Source organism: Galeopterus variegatus, unplaced genomic scaffold, assembly GCF_000696425.1.
Source record: "Galeopterus variegatus unplaced genomic scaffold, G_variegatus-3.0.2 Scaffold2046, whole genome shotgun sequence".
NCBI classification, from domain to species: Eukaryota; Metazoa; Chordata; class Mammalia; order Dermoptera; family Cynocephalidae; genus Galeopterus; species Galeopterus variegatus.
In genome coordinates, this window is record NW_007728157.1 from 179,140 (window position 1) to 197,679 (window position 18,540).

General features: G+C 38.4%; 1 protein-coding gene across 1 annotated transcript in view; it reads right to left on the bottom strand.

The window, feature by feature from the left end:
• Positions 1–17,340, bottom strand: part of PRKG2 (protein kinase, cGMP-dependent, type II) — a 92,174-nt gene extending 74,834 nt beyond the window's left edge. The window contains exon 1 of the mRNA XM_008580242.1: positions 16,880–17,340. Within this exon, the coding sequence (XP_008578464.1) occupies positions 16,880–17,340 (461 nt within the window). The remainder of the gene's footprint in view (positions 1–16,879) is intronic.
• Positions 17,341–18,540: the final 1,200 nt, after the last annotated feature.

Here is an 18,540-nt window from a genome sequence, read left to right on the forward strand (position 1 = left end):
GAAATTAACCCACGCACTTACTGCCATTTGATCTTCGACAAAGGCATTAAGTCTATTCACTGGGGTCGGGACTCCCTCTTCAGCAAAGGGTGCTGGGATAACTGGTTATCCATTTGCAGGAGATTGAAACTAGACCCACATCTCTCACCATTTACTAAAATCAACTCAAAATGGATTAAGGATTTAAATATACACCCTGAAACAATAAAACTTATTAAAGAAAATATAGGAGAAACCCTTCAGCAAATAGGGCTGGGCACAGACTTCATGAATATGACCCCAAAAGCATGGGCAACCAAAGGAAAAATAAACAAATGGGACTATATCAAACTGAAAAGTTTCTGCACAGCAAAAGAAACAATTAACAGAGCTAAAAGACAGCCAACAGAGTGGGAGAAAATATTTGCAAAATACATATCTGACAAAGGACTAATATCCAGAATATATAAGGAACTCAAACAACTTTACAAGGAAAAAACAAGCAACCCAATTAAAAAATGGGCAAAAGAGCTAAGTAAGCATTTCTCTAAAGAAGATATGCAAATGGCCAACAGTCATATGAAAAAATGCTCAACATCACTCAGCATCCGGGAAATGCAAATCAAAACCACACTGAGATACCATCTCACCCCAGTTAGGATGTCTAAAATCCAAAAGACGCTGAACGATAAATGCTGGCGTGGTTGCGGAGAAAAAGGAACTCTCTTACATTGTTGGTGGGAATGCATAATGGTGCAACCCCTATGGAAAATGGTTTGGAGGTTCCTCAAACAGTTGCAGATTGATCTACCATATGACCCAGCTATTTCACTGCTGGGAATATATCCAAAGGAATGGAAATCATCAAGTCGAAGGTATACCTGTTCCCCAATGTTCATTGCAGCACTCTTTACAATAGCCAAGAGTTGGAATCAGCCCAAATGTCCATCATCGGATGAGTGGATACGGAAATTGTGGTATATCTACACAATGGAATACTACTCAGCTATAAAAACGAATGAAATACTGCCATTTGCAACAACATGGATGGACCTTGAGAGAATAATATTGAGTGAAACGAGTCAGGCAGAGAAAAAGAAATACCACATGTTCTCACTCATCGGAGGGAGCTAAAAAAACAATCAAATTAATTCACCCACAAACACACACACACAAAAAAAAAACCGGGGGGGGGCGGGGAAGAAGATATAACAACTATACTTTTTTTGAAGTTGTTACAACAAGTAAACGGAAAGGACATTCTTGGGGGGGGAGGGGAGAGAGGGAGGAGGGCGGGAGGTGTCGGTGAAGGGCCATAAAAATCATATACATTGTATATTGACAAAATAAAAATTAAAAAAAAAAAAATTTTCATTCAAACTTTCTCTCGACACTAGCTTTCTTGTTTGAAAACTGGTGGTCTTTTTCTGTACAAGAAGTTCTCAAACACAAGGTATGGCTTCACAGAATTAGATATTTCCTTCATGACTCCATTCATCAGATAATTAGGCTACATGAAAGAAACAGAATGAAGTCTCATATATGGAAATTCATCCTTCCCTATGGTCATTCCATCTTCCTCAGAGCCATCCAAACTTTCAGTACCTTGAAAACTTCCTGCCCTCCTCATCTAATCTACCACCAAATCTTGTCAATTCTCTTCATAAAATACCACTGACATCCATTTTATTTTCCATTTGCAAGGATGTCAGCAGAATTCAAGAATAAATCTTAGGTCCAGACAACTCTAATAGCTTCTTTTCTGGGATTTCAGCTTCTAGCCTCTTTCCCCTACAGTCTATCATGTACCATATAATAAGATTAATCTTGCTAAGAAAGTTGATTTCATCCTGATCTCATTCTTCCTTTATCCACTATAACCAACAATTCGCTCAATAAATATATACTGAGAACATAGCTTTACTAGGTTATCATCTTGGTGCAGGTGGAAGAACTGTGAACAATATCAAAAAAGCCCCAGCTTTCACAAACATTTCATGCTAGTGTAAGATTCCAGTCAGTATTTCCCCAATGCCCACTAACGCTAATCCTAACCATCCCCCCCACCAAAAAAGTATCTTTTCTGATGACAACCAGTATAAAACTAGAAAACAATAACAGGAAGAATTAAAGCCACAATAAGATATCACAACATACCGAAAAGAATGGCCAAATGAAAAAGACTGACAATGGCAAATGCTACTGAACGTGTGGAGGAAGTTAACACATGTACATTGCTGGTGGGAATATATACTTGTTCAACCACTTTGTAAAACGGTTTGGCAATCTGTATTAAATTTTAACTTAAATATAATGAATTACCCAGCAATTTTACTCCCAGGTTTATGCCCATCATAAATCATACATATATGCACCAAAACACACTAGCAAAAATATTCATGGCAGCATTATTCATGATTGCTAAACACCAGAATCAATCAAATACCCATCAATAGTAGAATTGGTAAATTTGTGTATAGTCATACAATAAATACTATATAGCAATGCCCACATATCCCAGCTTTCCAAAGTACATTTCCAGAAACACTGTTTCTTTATATGCAAAAATGTGCTGAGTTTAATTAAGCAATTTTGTAAATTCACAAAAGCACACTTTAAACATTCAAAGAAGTATGTTAATAACCAAATCTGTTTAAATCAGTGTTTCTCAAACTTCAATGTCTTTTTTCTTTTTCTTTTTGGCTTAACTTCTGTTAACATTGCATGGAAATATGTGAATACACTTTTGCCCATAGAAGAAAATCAATATCCCACAGTCTAATATTCATCCTTTCCTACAACACAGTTCCAGTTTATCCACCTAATACTCACTGCCTAAAACAAATCCTTTATTACTAATAGGCTGGTACCCTCACTGTCTCCTATGCCTTCAAGCTTTACCTTAAGGCTTGGAACATATTTTGTCCTCTATTAAGCTTGGTTTCTTCTCCCTTCAACCTATCCAAACCTGATACATACAACAAGAAACCCCCCAGATTTGGGATGCATTCTGTCACTGATGGAATCCTTTCATTCTACTCTGAACTCCTAGACTACTTGTATTCACGTACATTCTATTAGACAAATTTTATCAAGCACTTACTTAGGACACAAAAGTTAATTAAATACTGGTATGTACAATAGCATAAATTAATTTCATTAGATGAACAAAAGAATCCAAAGTCTATAGAGTACACACTCTGTAATTCCATTAAAATAAATTTCAAAAGTAGGCAAAAAGGTAATCTATGATAGTAGTGCAGATAGTAATAACCTTTGAGGTGGCCAATGGGTGGAGATTAGAAGGGGGCATAAGGGGTTTCTGAGGTGTAGTAATCTATTTCCTGATCTGTTTGGTGGTTACATAGATGTGTTCACTTTGCTATTTGTGTACTTCAATAGAAAATTCATTTGAAAAAACATGTATAGCTTGGACTCAGAAAATTCTAGGTTCAAGTCCCAGCTCTGCTACTTCCTAGCTTCATGATCTGGACAAGTTACTTTCATGATCTGGACAAGTTACTTAACCTTTCTGAATCTCAGATTTCTTATCTGTAAATACAGCATAGTAATCATACCTACTTCATAGGGATATTATGCACATTAGCTCAGATAATGTGCTTAACAAACACTTTAAAAAGTAGCAGGAGTAGTTGGCAATGGTAGTAATCATAGCATGTTTTTCTGGGAGACAGAGTGGATATAAAAGTTCTGGAAACCACAGGGCAACAAAGAGGCACTGCCAAGACCCTCTGCTCAGGTCAAAGTTCCTCCAATGGGGCTGGATCTCAAATTCAAACCCATATGATACAGCATCAATAATTCTTTTATAATCCTTTTATACCCACAACTAACACAGTCAACATTTCTTGAAGCAGTAATTCTCATCCTCTAAGTTGCTACAGGAAGTTTAATTTGGCAAAGTTCACCAACAGTTCTTGTTGTACTAGGCTCCCAATCTTCCTTCTCTGGTCTTGGACATTAGAGGTCTGTGTTCTCTTGTTTGTTTTTGTCAGGTTAAAGCATTATCTCACAACCTTCTTTGCATAAGGCTCAGTGCAAAGCCGGGGCCAGTGGGTTTCACCTTCATTCTTATCGTGAGCGTAGGGGCTGCTGCAATTTATAAGGCATTTCACAGCTTAATTAAATATACAAACAGAAAGCATATGGTAAAGCATATTTTTTAAGGACAGATCTGGAACTGGAATGCCAGAATTTGATTCTAAGCTCTGCCACTTAGAACAATGGAACCCTGGGCAAGTCACTTAACCTCTAAGTTTCCTAGGCTGTAAAACAATAATAAACACAGTCCATGGGTCATAAGATCTCTGTGAAAATTAAATTACTTAACAATATAAAGCACTAAGGACAGTGCCTAGCACACAAAATATATAACAAAAGGGTTAGCTATTTCCTATAGTAAACTGTCAAGTTACCAGCAACTTAAAAACTAAGTTAGAGCAGGTCTAAAGACTCTACATGTACTTAAAACTTGCTTTATTTATTTAGGGAGACCACTTCAAAATGCTGGTAAAACTCTTGACAATCTAGACCCTCTGCCTGTCCAGCCTCACTGTGCTCAGGGTACTCCAAACCCACTGAACTACTTGCAGGTCCCCAAATGTGCCCGTTCACTTTGTCTCCCTGCACTGTATTCCTCCTTCAAAACCCAGCTCAAGATTTTCTCTTCTATGGATGTTTTCCTAATCCCAAGTAAAGAATGCTCCCTCCTTCCTTTGTACACCTATCTCTTAGAATACTAATCATTTGAGACTGAAATAAATTTTAATTTCCCCACACAGACTCTAATCTTTGAGGGTGTGACTATGCTTTCTGCATCTTCTTAACACCTGACATCTGGAACTGTATCTGGCACATATGAGGAACTCAACAAAATTAAGAAAGTTAATAGACATTCAAATTCTTTCTCCCAGTTCAAAAATTATGGGTGTGGAGACACAAGTGGAAGTGGAAAGTGTCAGTCACCTAATAAACAAGGCACAAGTAATAATCAGGATAAATATCCTTTTACTTCCTCCCCAACCCCTGGAAAGTTTTTTTGAGTGATAAACCAAAAGAAATAAAAACACTAGTAAATGCACAAGTTTATAATTATGAGAAAGATGATCTCATTCCATGGGTTATCAGAAAAAGAGCATGACTTATTTCCTGTCAATTCTCTTACCTATTGACCATATAATTAAGCATGGTTGTAATTTAATCATGTTTGCTGTCACTTCATGCTCAAAACAAACACGTCTCTCTTTCTCAACTATGTGCAGATGATCCTATTCCCATGAGCACCAAAGAACAGAGTTTAATAATGAAATATTGAAAATAACCAAAACTTACAAGGAAGTTAATCTGCCACACTCAATGATACACACAATCATCATTGTGCTGCATGGTAATTAGGTACGAATGGTAAATAGCTCCCTTAAATGTCTGTAATTAGTATTGCTCTTAGATGTCAAACTGAATATTTCAGGAGTCAGCTACAGGGAAGCCTGTTATAACAGTGGTTCTCAGTGGTTAGAATCATTGGGAAGCTTTTAGAAATCCATCTACCCGGGGGTCTCACCCCAGACCAATTTAATCAGACTCCCTCAGGCATCAAGAAGCCAGCCATCAGTATTTTTTAATACTCCCCAGGTGATTACAATGTGCATTCAAGATTAAGAACTGCAGTTGTAAACAAGAAAAGGTAAGGGAGTTTCAAGTAGTCCCTACCCTACATATTTCCACAGCACTGGGAACATACCTCTTTTGAAGGCTCATCAAGCAACTAATCAATAAAGTGATTAACAATTATTGATTATCAATAATCAATTAATGTTTATCACAAGACTTTACATAGCTTATTCTCCTTTCCAATATAACAAATAAAGAAAAGAGAAACTCCTTCCTCTCCTCTCTCTCCTCCCAGCACCCTGCCTGCAACCTGAAACACAGCCTGCACTTAGGAATATGCTGACAAGTCAGCCCCAGCATTCTGGACTCTTTTTTTAATTGTGGTAAAATATCCATAACATAAAATGTTCCATTTTAGTCATTTTTAAGTGTACGGTTCAGTAGCGTTAAGTATATTCCCATTGTTTTGCAACCATCATCACCATTCATCTCCAGAACTTTTTCAATTCCCTCCTGCCCCAGGCAACCTCCAGTCTACTTCATGTCCCTCTGAATTTGACTATTCTAGGGATCTCATAGAAGTGGAATCACGCAATATTTGTCCTTTTGTGCTTGGCTTATTCCACTTAACATAATGTCTTGAAGATTCTTTCACATTGTAGCAAATGTCAGAACTTCTTTTCCAGGGCTGAATAATATCCCATTGTATGTATATATTTACTGTGGATTGAATGTTCCCCCTAAACTCATTGAGGCTTAAATTGTGTCCTCTAAAGTTCCAGGTATTGGAAACTTGGACCCTACTGTGACAGAGTTGAGAGAGTGGGAAATCCCATTATGATCATTGAAAGGTGGGGCCTTGAACAGGTGATTAGATTGTAGGACCATGCAGTAGTGAATGGATTAATAATGGTGGTCAGGGGTATGGTTCTGAGTGCTTTGAAAAGAGAGCACACAAGGAGATCTCTCTCTCTGCTCCACCATTTCTGCCATGTGAGACTCCTGGGTCACTGCCACCACCACCAAGACCCTTACCAGATGTGTTCCCTGGACTTTGGGCTTCCCAGCCTCCAAAACTGTAAGCAATAAATTTCATTTTCTTACAAATTACCCAGTTCCATATATTTTGTTACAAGCAATAGAAACAAACTAATAGAATATTGTACTTTGATGGACATTGGGTTGTTTCTACCTTTTGGCTACTGTGAATAATGCTGCTATGAACATGGGCATACAAGACTCCGGACTTTTTATGTATGGCTTTACATGCCCAGCATAGTCACCATCCTTCACCACGGAATCTCACACCAGACACACAAGAGGGCCTGGTGAGTGGGGATAGAAACTGTGCCTTGCTCCTTATCAACAAAAACAGCAGTGATGATGGGAGGGGCATCCCCATGTTAGACAAGCCTTCATCTTAGCCAACTGAAAAGAGATTCTCCAGCTGGCCTTGAAGAGGTAAGCTGCTGTGGTGTGAGAGGGCCTGTGGGGGGAACACATGGCAGAAAACTCTGAGTAGTCTCTGGGAGCTGAGAGCAGCCCTCAGCTGACCACCAGCAAGAAAATGGGGACCTTAGTCCTACAACCACAAGGAACTGAATTCTGCCAACAACCATGTAAGCTGGAAGATGACTTCTTCCTCTAGAAAGCTCTAGAAAAAAACACAGCCAGATGACCCCTTGACTGCAGCCTGTGAGACTCTGAGCAGATGATTTACATAAGCCCTGCCTAGACCCCTGACCCATGGAAGCTCTGAGATAGCAAGCATGTCTTGTTTAAGCTGCTAAGTTTGTGGTAATTTATTGTGTAGCTATGGAAACCAAATACACTTAGGTTTCCCTGAGTTTCTATTTCCAAGAAATTTCAAGTAGAATCTTGTTCAGCTCTCTTTTTATTTCCTCTTTCCTCATCTCTTCTGGAGAGAGAGGATTGGAAGCTCCAAATCTTTCTTTCCTTCATATTTCCCAGAGCTTCATCTGTAAGCCCCCCAAAGACTATCAAAACTGCTTCTTGAAATTTACCAATAAAAATTGATTTGGCATAACAAACAAAGAACCCCAGAGAGATTACATGGATGATCACTTACACTTTAGAATAAACTACATATAAAATATCCAATGGCCATTCCTGGTTATAAATCTCAAAAAAAAAAAAAAACCCACAAAAACTGCCAAACTAGACTGCCCTGAAACAGTCTAACAAATACTCCTAAGGAGAGTCAGCATGAAGGGGATACAAATTATTTTAAAGTGAGACTGAAAGGAAAAGCAACAGTTTTAGCTAAAGGATAAATATAAGAAACATACTTCCAAAGAATCTAAAAATGGAAGTTTCTACCTTGCCTTCAGATCTTTTCCCCTTCTTGAGAATCATATTGAAGTTTAAACTCTAGAAAAAGCCAGGCGAAAGGAGCCGAGCTGCTCAGGCTTACAGAAAGAAAAGGGAGGCTCCCTGGAAACCGACTGTACAGCTTGTTAGGAGGCGAAGGCCAGTGGTGATGCTTCCCTCTTATCCAACAAGCAAGGAGAAGAAAGGCCACTGTCTTCTCAACTATCCTTTGGTCTTTCGTGGGTATCTAGCAAGGAAATGGGAAGTGCCCAGAACAGCATGTAATGTTTTCAAGGAAAAAAAAGAGGTAGAAAAGAGCAGCCCATTTCAGAGGACACTTAAAGATGCAAGGGAGGACAGCGAGGAGCTCATGCCCAGGCCTTTGAGATGCTGGTACTGAGTCAGCACTGCTCAGTTCACCTGGAATAACTAAGCAGCAGATCCACCAACTTTTATAAATATCCTATAAATTAAGAAGATATCAAGCAAAATAAAATGAGTATAGGTTTCAGAGTTGCCCCAATTAAGTGGCAGCTGTCTTAACATCTAGGGAAGGTTACAAAAGCTTTCTTTGGGCACTACTAGCCATGACCAGGAACTAGTTATTTCTGATTGCTAAGTCTTAGATAATAATACTTATCCTAGAGGTTTGTTTTGAAAATAAGTGAAATAACTATACATTGGTCATATCAGTGTGCCTGGCCTATAACAAGAACACAAAATTAGTACTTGTAGCCACAGACTAGTTGGATACTGAGAATGGGGAAAGATGAGGAAGGAACAAAATAAAAGTATCAGTGGAAAAATGGGGTAAGGGAGACAGAAAGAAATACAAAAAAAGGAAAGGAAAGCAAAAGTGGAAGAAAACAAGATTAAAGAATGAGCTTCACTGATTCAATATTCAATAACTGTTTGTTGAACTGAATGCGTTCATCTGAAGGATGAACGGGAACCTCGGATGTTATAACTGCTAGCCAAGGCTATCAAGTCAACTGTTGCTATGGTTTTTGTGGAGAATAAAAATAGCGTAGTGCCTCTTAGGACTGTAGCCCATGACGCGAGGGTAGGCTCCTCCAAATCAGCGTGGTGCTTACAATGAGTACTTATATTTTTGACTATTCAAAACAATATGTCCTCAAATTCTAAGTGTTTTCTGAGGCTTATTTAAACATTTTTCCTAACACCTAGCAACTGACAGCCTGGAAGTTTCGAGGATAAAGTGAGAAGGTGAAAAGGGCATATATAAACAAAGCAGTTTATTTGAGAGGTTGAGAGAAGGCCGAGATGAGAAGCAGATCCCAGAGCCCTTTGACTCCTAAGACAAGAAAGGGCAAATGCAAGAAAGGAGAGGGGCTGGGTACCAGGACTCAGAAATGCTGCCAAAGCTTATTTAACTTCACGTAGATGTGAAGGCAGCCACCACTTAATTTTAGCCAGGTTCTTAAACTTCATGATCCTTACCTCTCCCTTTGTTGAAGCTTAACAGCGCCCCCACCCCACCCCACTCCTCAAGAAAAGCCCCAGCCAGGATGCACAACCCCAGGGGGAACCATCTGAATTGCAGGTTACACGGTCTGTAAATGCTGTGGACACTGTGGTAGAGAATACATATTTGACATTGGGCAGGCTCAAATTGGAAACCTGCTTCGATAAACTATGAATGCTACAACACTGAGCCAACATTTCACCTTGGTAAAACCGAAAAGTAACTCCCCAACCATTAGGCCAGTCTAAAGCCTCCATGAGATAATGTAGGGGAACCACCAAGCCTTCTAATAGTTAACTGATAATTTAGTTTTCTCATCCCATCCCTGAGTAGCTAGATCTTACCTTGGTGTCTACACGAACATTATTGCTACAAAATATAACCTTTCATTTTCAAACACACTGACAACTTTGCCAAGACACATCGCCCAGCTGCTTTCACCCACAGCTTCTGGTTATCAGGTCACCACACAACTGGACTTTTTTTCTTTTTCTATGTCTTACAGACGGAGCTTCATTTTTTGCTTTTTCTGAAGACTTAGGTTAAGACTATCATATTTATAATCATAGGCACCAATTTTTTAACTGTCCAACTGATAAGAGTTTGTACACACACTCTTAAAAATATTTAATTTTCTGTGTAAAATCTATATATAGAACTTCTCATATGGCAACATGTAAGTCATGGAAAGAAAAACAGCGAGTTCCCCACCCACCAAAAATTTCCCTTTACTGCAATCTGATAGCAGAGTAGCACTTTCTGGAAGCATAAGTTTCAGGGAGAAATAACAATAGCATGAAATTGTTTCTAATCATAGCATTTTAAAAATTGTTATTTCTGACTATATATTTAATATTTTTGCAAGTCTTCCCAAGTAAAATGTCAAGTGTCTGCCTCTAATTTTCATCTTGGAAAAATCCTATATAGGAGTGGTGAAAGAAGATGCTAGATAGCAGGTTTTCTGGTTATGAATCCTGGTTCTAATATTAAAAGTTATATAACCTTAGGCAAGTTACATAACTCTGCATGCCTCAGTTTTCTCATATATAAAATGGGCATGATAATAATATCTATCTTATAGATTTGTTGTGAGGATGAAATGATTCAGTATTTGTAAAACAATCAGAATGGTGGCTGACATAATTAGTGATATGTAAATATTAAATTTTTTCCATAGAAACATTTCTGTTCAATAAAGGAAACACATTTTTAGAATGCACATTCGAATGCTCAGCACAGCTGTAGAAAAGAAGCACAAATAATAACAAACATACCCTTCCTCATAGCTTTTCCACATCTTATTTAAATGTGTGACTCACTAGCATTTTCCACTTTTACCTATTCTGCTCCTGGGGTGGGAGTGACAAATAAAACTAATTGTCCTTCCTAAAGCTGGAGTCAACATCTGAAGTCATATGGCAAATCTTTGTTTTATCTTTCCTTTTCATGAAAGAACAATAGTTTCAAATGATAGTTTAAGCATTCTTAGTAAAAGGCACTCATACCAGCAACTTGCCAGATGTCTCTGATTAATGTTCCTATGTTCCACCAGACACTCAGCGTGAGCTTGTAATTTTGCTCTGCCAGTGCTGAAGTTAAACAATGTCTCCATAAACAGAAAACTTAATTTGAGTAAAAGGTCTGACCTCTAGATGCATGGTTGTCTTGGTGCTCAAGGTCAATCAGACATGGAGAGAAATGTGATTTGAGCTCTCCCCTGCCCTCCTTTGCCACTGACATTCAGTTCTCAGCCTTGAGAAACACTGCTCATTCGGGAAGCCATATATGACCCTTCATATACACCACAGTTGGAGTCATCAGATAGATCAAAACCATCCTCCATCTCTTTTTCTCACAAGCCTGAGCTCGGAGGATCCAGCCTTTGGGAAACACTGATGCAGTGAGCAGGCTCTGCCCATCTCCACATGAAAGCAGCCAGGAAGCACCATTGTTCTTACTACCTGTCAATGGGACATGACATAATAAGATAGACTGGTGCCCAAACTGGTTTGACTTGAGGCCTTTCATCTTTGTGGCTAGTTGAGAGAACAATAGAGATCAGGACTGCAGAGGGAAAGAACTGGCCAAAAGTCTTGGATTCCAGAATTATCTCTGCCATCCACCCTGACATATTCTGTAAGTCCCCTGCACCTGTTCCCTCACTTCTCCTGTAAAAAGAGTAGCATGCAACAATCTTTAAGTTTCTTCTAGCTCTAAAGTCTTCTGATGTTCACCATATCAAATTTAAATCGGAGATCAATGTATTTGATATACTCTAATACTCTGACTCATCATGTGATTTATAATACATTAGCCAAACTGGGTGCCTGCCATAGAAAGAGGCTTTGTGCCCACATAACTGTATGCTTTTGAAGACCTAAAATGGTCAGTACACACAAAGCCAAGTCATTACAAAGGGCTATGATATACTGCAGGTTCAGTGCAGCTTAACAGTGATTCCATATTGTGCCCACCTCAATCTGACACGCACATTCTCATTTTCTGTAGCTTTGTCCTAAAACTGAACACAGGTCTTACTTTGTCTATAAATTGGCTATCCAATTTTAAAGTTAATTAAAACTAAAAACCCAGTTCCTTAGTGACATGAGCAACATTTCAAGTGCTCAATAGCCATATTTGGCTATTGGCTACCATATTGGACAGAATGAATTACAGAACATTTCCATCACTGCAGAAAGTTCTACTGGACAGCACTGAATTATTCTAGAACCTTAGCTTAAAAAGCAGACCCTTGAATTTTGCAAGAGACAAACTTCCAGAGTTCTCCACTGATAGCAGAGCAGCACTTTCTGGAAGCATAAGTTTCAGGGAGAAATAACAATAGCATGAAATTGTTTCTAATCATAGCATTTTAAAAATTGTTATTTCTGACTATATATTTAATATTTTTACAAGTCTTCCCAAGTAAAATGTCAAGAGTCACTATAAGTTCCTCCAAATAAAGCAGGGAGGTGCAACTATACAGTTTAAGTTACCCCTTCAGACCCTAAAAATAAACACGATGGGTTCAGGACAACAAATCTGGCAAGAGCTGAGGCTGCCTGGCAGCTGATGAGGCTCCCTCATCACTCACACCACATTGAGCCTGGGGGCTTCATCAAGATCACAGACTGACACGTTGTGGGTTACAGAGTTTCTCATGAATTACTGAAACTGAATCCTCAAATTAGGAATCTATCATTCCATCATATTTTATTCTCTGGTTCCATGTTCTATTTAATTTTTCAGTTTAGAACCACAAGGCTCTAGAAAAGCAGATGAGGATTAGTAGGGCATGAATGATCTAATTTGGTCTTTTTAGGGCCAATTATAAAGAAATCAATTAGCCCGTTTTTTTTATCCTGACCTCAACACAGACTTGTATCCACTTTGCTTGCCTTTATGGTGAGTCAAATTTTCCATAACTCTTATTCAGGAGATATCATGTCCTTCCTGTGTCCCACTCATTACAGACAGATGAAAAGTGTGGTTTGGCCCAGAAATTGACTATATATAAAACCACTGATCTTCTTTGCCTGGTTATAACAGAGCTAATGAAGAAATTCAAAGGTATATGCTTATTTCAGATTCTTCAGCACCAGGAGAATGGTATTTTGCCTCAAGATGAGTATAAGTCTTTGAACAAAGTAATTGACATAATCTTGGTTCAAGAGGAGACACCTGGTGGCATAAGTAGGGAGAAGATCAAAGAGGATAAATTGTTATTAAATTCTCTTACACATTGTTCTGCATATAAAAACACATTGCTATTTGAAAAGATTTTTATGGGTTAATACTATATGAGGGTACTTCAAAAATTTTATTGAAGGAGAGCATGCCCAGGGGCATAGGCAGGAGCTGAGGGCAGTTGCGCCTTCCGCCCAGAAGCAGGCAAGCAGCAGAGAATACCTGGGGGCCTAGGCAGGAGCTGAGGGCAGGATCCTCCACCCAAAAGCATACAAGGAGCACAAAGAAACACCACTTCCACACAGGTGGCCCCCCCACAGTCACCACAATGGCCACAACTGCCAAAAAAGTGACTCAATGCCATACCAGTAGCCACAGCCTCCATGCATGTGGCCCACCAGAGACTTAACTGCATTGACACAAGGAGCGTCACCAGCAGAGACCAAAAAAAGAGGAGGATGTCTCCCTCCTCAAACCCCACTCCAGAGTAGTAGAAGAATGAACTGCTCTACCAGATGACAAGACATCAATGTAGAGATACTAGAAATATGAAAACCCAAGAAAATACGATACCAACAAAAGAATACACTAGTTCTCAAATACCAGATCCTATAGAGAAAGAAGCCCTTGAAATGACTGAAAAGGAATTCCAAGCAACAATCTTAAGGAAACTCAGTGAGATATGAGAAGTGTCAGTTAGAAAACATAATGAAATGAGAAGAAAAATACAGGATTTGAAGGAGGAAATTTACAGAGATTAATACCTTTAAAAAGAATGTAGGGCCGGCCCAGTGGCGCACTGCTACAGTGTGCCGCTTGGGAGCGCGGCGACGCTCCTGCCGAGGGTTCGGATCCCACATACAGACCGGTTCCCGCTCACTGGCTGAGCGAGGTGCGGGTGCGACACTGAGGGTTGCAATCCATTGCCGGACACGAAAAAAGACAAAACGGAAAAAAAAAAAAAAAAAAAAGAGCTTAAGCAGCAGGCTAGAACAAGCAGAATGAAGAAATTCTGATCTTAAAGATAAACTTCTCAAAACAATCCAGGTGAACAAATAAAGGAAAAAAAATTTTTTTAAATGAAGAATATCTAAGAGAGCTAGCAGACAACCTTAAGCACAGAAACATTTGAATCATAGGTGTTCCAAAAGGGGAGGAGAAAGGAAAAGGCATGGAAAACCTATTCAATGAAGTAATAATAGAATACTTCCCAGGTATAGGGAAAGACACAGACATTCAGATCCAGGAAACTCAAAGATCCCCAAACAGATTCAACGCAAAAAGATCCTCTCCAAGTCACATTATAGTCAAACTGGCAAAGCTCAAAGACAAAGAAAGAATCTTAAAAGAAGCAAGAGAAAAGCATCAAGTCACCTACAAGGGAGTCTCTATAAGACTAACAGGAGTCTTCTCAACAGAAACTCTACAGGCCAGGAGAAAATGGGATGATATATTCAAAATACTAAAAGAAAAAAAAAACCTGCCAGCCAAGAATACTATATTCCACAAGGCTATCCTCCAGAAATGAGGGAGAAATAGTGTATTTTCCAGACAGACAAAAACTGCAGGATGTCACTACCACATGACCAGCCCTGCAAGAAATCTTCAAGGCAGTCCTGCATCAGGAAACCAAAAAACAACAATCACTTATCTGACCAGCTATAGTTCTGTTCAAGCTTTCTGTTTTTTTCATAATTTAGTCTTGGTAGGCATCATGTTTCTAGGAATTTATTCATTTCATCTAGATCATCTAATTTCTTGACCAACAATTATTCATAGTATTCTCTTATAACCCTTTTGATTTCTGTAAATTTGTTTGTAATGACTCCTCTTGCATTTTTTATTTTATTTATTGAGTCTTCTCTCTTTTTTCTTAGTCCATCTAGGTAAAGGTTTGTCAATTTTGTGGATCTTGTCAAAGTACCAACTTTTGGTTTCATCAATTTTCTCTTTTTTTTTTTTTTCTATTCTCCGTTTCCTTAATATATGCTCTAAATTTTATTATTTACCTCCTTTGCTAGGTCTGGGTTTAGTTTGCTCTTCATTTTCTACTTTCCTAAGGTGCAAGGGTAATTGTTGATTTGACATCTTTCTTTTTTATTAACGTATGCATTTATGTTAAATATATTTCCCTTTTAACAACAACAACAACAAAAAACCTTCATGGAAGGATTCACATTATCTTTTAATTCTATTTTTCCATGAACTTTTTGAAGTACCCTTGTATAAAACTTACATATACATATAATATACATAGTAATATAATGCACTATATACTATTATATATTAATGTCTCTGACAATCAAAAGAGAATATATAAAAACAAGTATAAATTTGTAATATTTATAATTTCTGTATTCTAAAAATAAATAATTTATTGCTTTTGAAAGAGAATAGATAGGACCTTTCTAAACCAATTAATAATAAAATTTTGGCTTAATAAAACTCTCCGGAAGTCTAATATTAATCAGATTTCTTTCAGCCACAGAATGTTATGATTAATAATCCAGCATGACTAGCTTCCTTAACAAATATTTATTGATCATTCACTATGTGTCAAATTCTGTAAAAAAATTGATGAATTAAACCTTTCTTTATAATTTTGTTGTCAAAATTAATCATTTGTTTATGTTGGACATTTTATCTTGATTTATATACTTGTGTCTGTGAATAAATTAACATTTGTTTTAATTTTACAGATCTTGCATTTTGCAACAGAGATCCAGGCTCAGCCAAGACATTCTCAAGGCAAAGTATCAATTTCAATTAATAAATACTTACTCACTTAAAAATAATGCAGAAAGAAGACCTAACTCATGATGTTTCTCATCAATATTTCCCAGTCAGGAAAATCAAACTTTAGCCAGAAATGGAATGTGCACACACACACACACAATGTTGTGGTGATGTATATTCATACGTTCTTTTGAAAATCATAATTTTAAAAAGCAATTCTATCTTTTAATTATTCCCTCTGCCTGAAATGCTTTCTGCCTAGTCTACACGCCTTTTTATACTTCAGGTTTCAGTTATGGTCAACTCTTCAGCCATAGTTTCATGACAAGCCCACTTCTGTTGATTCCTTGTCCTCTTTCCCCATCACCCCAGACACCACCGCTATACTGTTGGCTTCCTTCATATCATTTATCCCAATTGATAATTATGCATTGCTTACTTCCTTCTGTGTATAGTGTTTATTTCCCCCATGAGAAAGGCTCTGTGTCTATTCACTGATACATACTTAGCATCTACCACAGTGGCTGGCAGACAGTAGTACTCAACATAGACTGTGAAATGAATGAATAAATTCATCGTCCTTTGAGGCTCCAGCCTGTTCCTTTTTCATGACACCTGCAGACCAACTGTTAAGAAGTGGTTTTTTCTATACATATTCATAATTCATTGTGATTTGTGTACATTTTTAAGTCTACTTCTCCAGAAAGAGAAGAAATACTGCTTCTTAATACTACCTCTCCATTTCCCTAGTGTTTTCAGGATAGTGGAAATGATTTTTCAGTAAACTCAGCTCCTCAGTTTTTTATATATAAATATTATACATATATATAATCTCACACATCAAAGTCCAGGTAAAGTATAACTCCTGCTTTAAAGAAAACTTCCGTTTAATGGGAGATCCTTCTGAGAAACCCTCTATCCTAAAATCTGATAAGGTTAATATGCTCTTTAAGGAGGTTTAATAAATATCACTCTACAATTTCATAATATTAAGGCCATCTGAGTTAAAAGGATATGGGGACTCCTTACCTGGAGTCCTTTCTGACTCTTGCCTTCTCAAAGGAAAATTCAGGGGGTTTGTTGAGGTCATAGGTTCGGGTGGTTGGTTCAGCAGACACCCCAGCCTTGGCTCCCCTCCTGCTGTGGAGAGAGATCAATCCCGAGGTCCTCCGGTGGACCTCAAGAGGCACTTTATCTGGAGATGACTGAAGTGGACTCCCCCCCTGCATATGCACCACATCCTGAAGCTTGTTCAGCTGGATGCACTTGTTCTGCAGCTCCTCCGTGAGCTCAGCAATGGCCACAGTCTGCTTTGACAGCTGTTCCCGCAGCTCCTTCAGATGGTACTCACGCTCTTGGATCTCAGCATCCTTCCTCCTCAGCTCTCTCTCCAGCTCTGTCACTTTGCTCCGCAGGGCATCAATGGTGAGGTTCCCAGAGTAGCCATCTGGATGTTTGGAATGTTTGGGTTTCACGGAACCATTTCCCATTTTGCTCAGGGACCTGAGAAAGGGCATGGAATTGGGAATTACAAAGTGGTGTTTCATTTTCCAACAGCCCCCATCATCCATATCATCCCAATTTGATTCACAAATAGAAATACAGCAGTCATTCTCATTTGACAAGCAATAAATTTCCCCATGCTTCCAGAAGAAAAGTTATGAATTAATCTCCTTTGACCCTCCATAAAGAGGAATCGGCATGTGGTTGGTTCCTTCTTCCTCGTCCCTTTGCAAGTACAAGTATCACACCTAAGCATTTTGCACAAATGGCCTGGGCTACCTGCTGTTTCTTTGGTCATTCTTTCCAGACAGCTGTCAAAAGCATCACAACAAAACTGCGATTTAGATGTCAGCATGGCAAAGATAAAACACAAACAAGCAACTACCACAACAGAAGCATGGAAATGTCACAACTCTCACAGCTCCCCGTGTGGCTACACTAAGAACCCTTCCCTTGATTAGAAAATAGCACATCCTGTGCTCGCTTCGGCAGCACATATACTAAAAGAAAATAGCACATCCGCATTCCTCAGTAGGTGGAGGCAGAGTTGGTTCTGCTTTATTAGCACTTTTCTCCTGCCATTCGTCCTTATTAAGTCTTGCATTTCTGATAATGCTCCTTGCCAAAAATTTCTGGATTGTGGTCACTAAAAGGAAACAGAGGAATAAGGATTCTTCTACATCTTTTACTTTATGTCCTAAAGCTGAATTGTCCAAAAACTGATGTCCTGTGGTGCAAGGCTCTATTCTTTTCCTATTAAGAATATCCTCAATGTAGGCCCCAAAGTAATCACTAATCCAGTGAGTCTCAGGATGTGATATGCAGATCATGCGTCATGAGGAATTATTTTAGTTGGTTCAGAAACATTTGAGTTCAATAGCTATGTATTCATTTTAATATTTACTAGAAATATAAATAATTAGTACCAAAAAGTTGTGATTTCATTGATACTGTTGCTTCAAAGAAGGCTAAATTAGGTATGTAGGCTTACTGAGGCAATTCACTGAAAATAAAAATAAATTATCTGTGGGTAATAAGCACATATGAGTAAAATTCAAATAAGGCACATTTGGGAAATACTGCTTTGATTCCTTATCATAAGGTTTAAGGCTTTTTAGGCTACCTATTTAAACTTCATACTTCTTGACAGCCATACTCCAGAAGCACGTAACACTTGTAAACTAAGC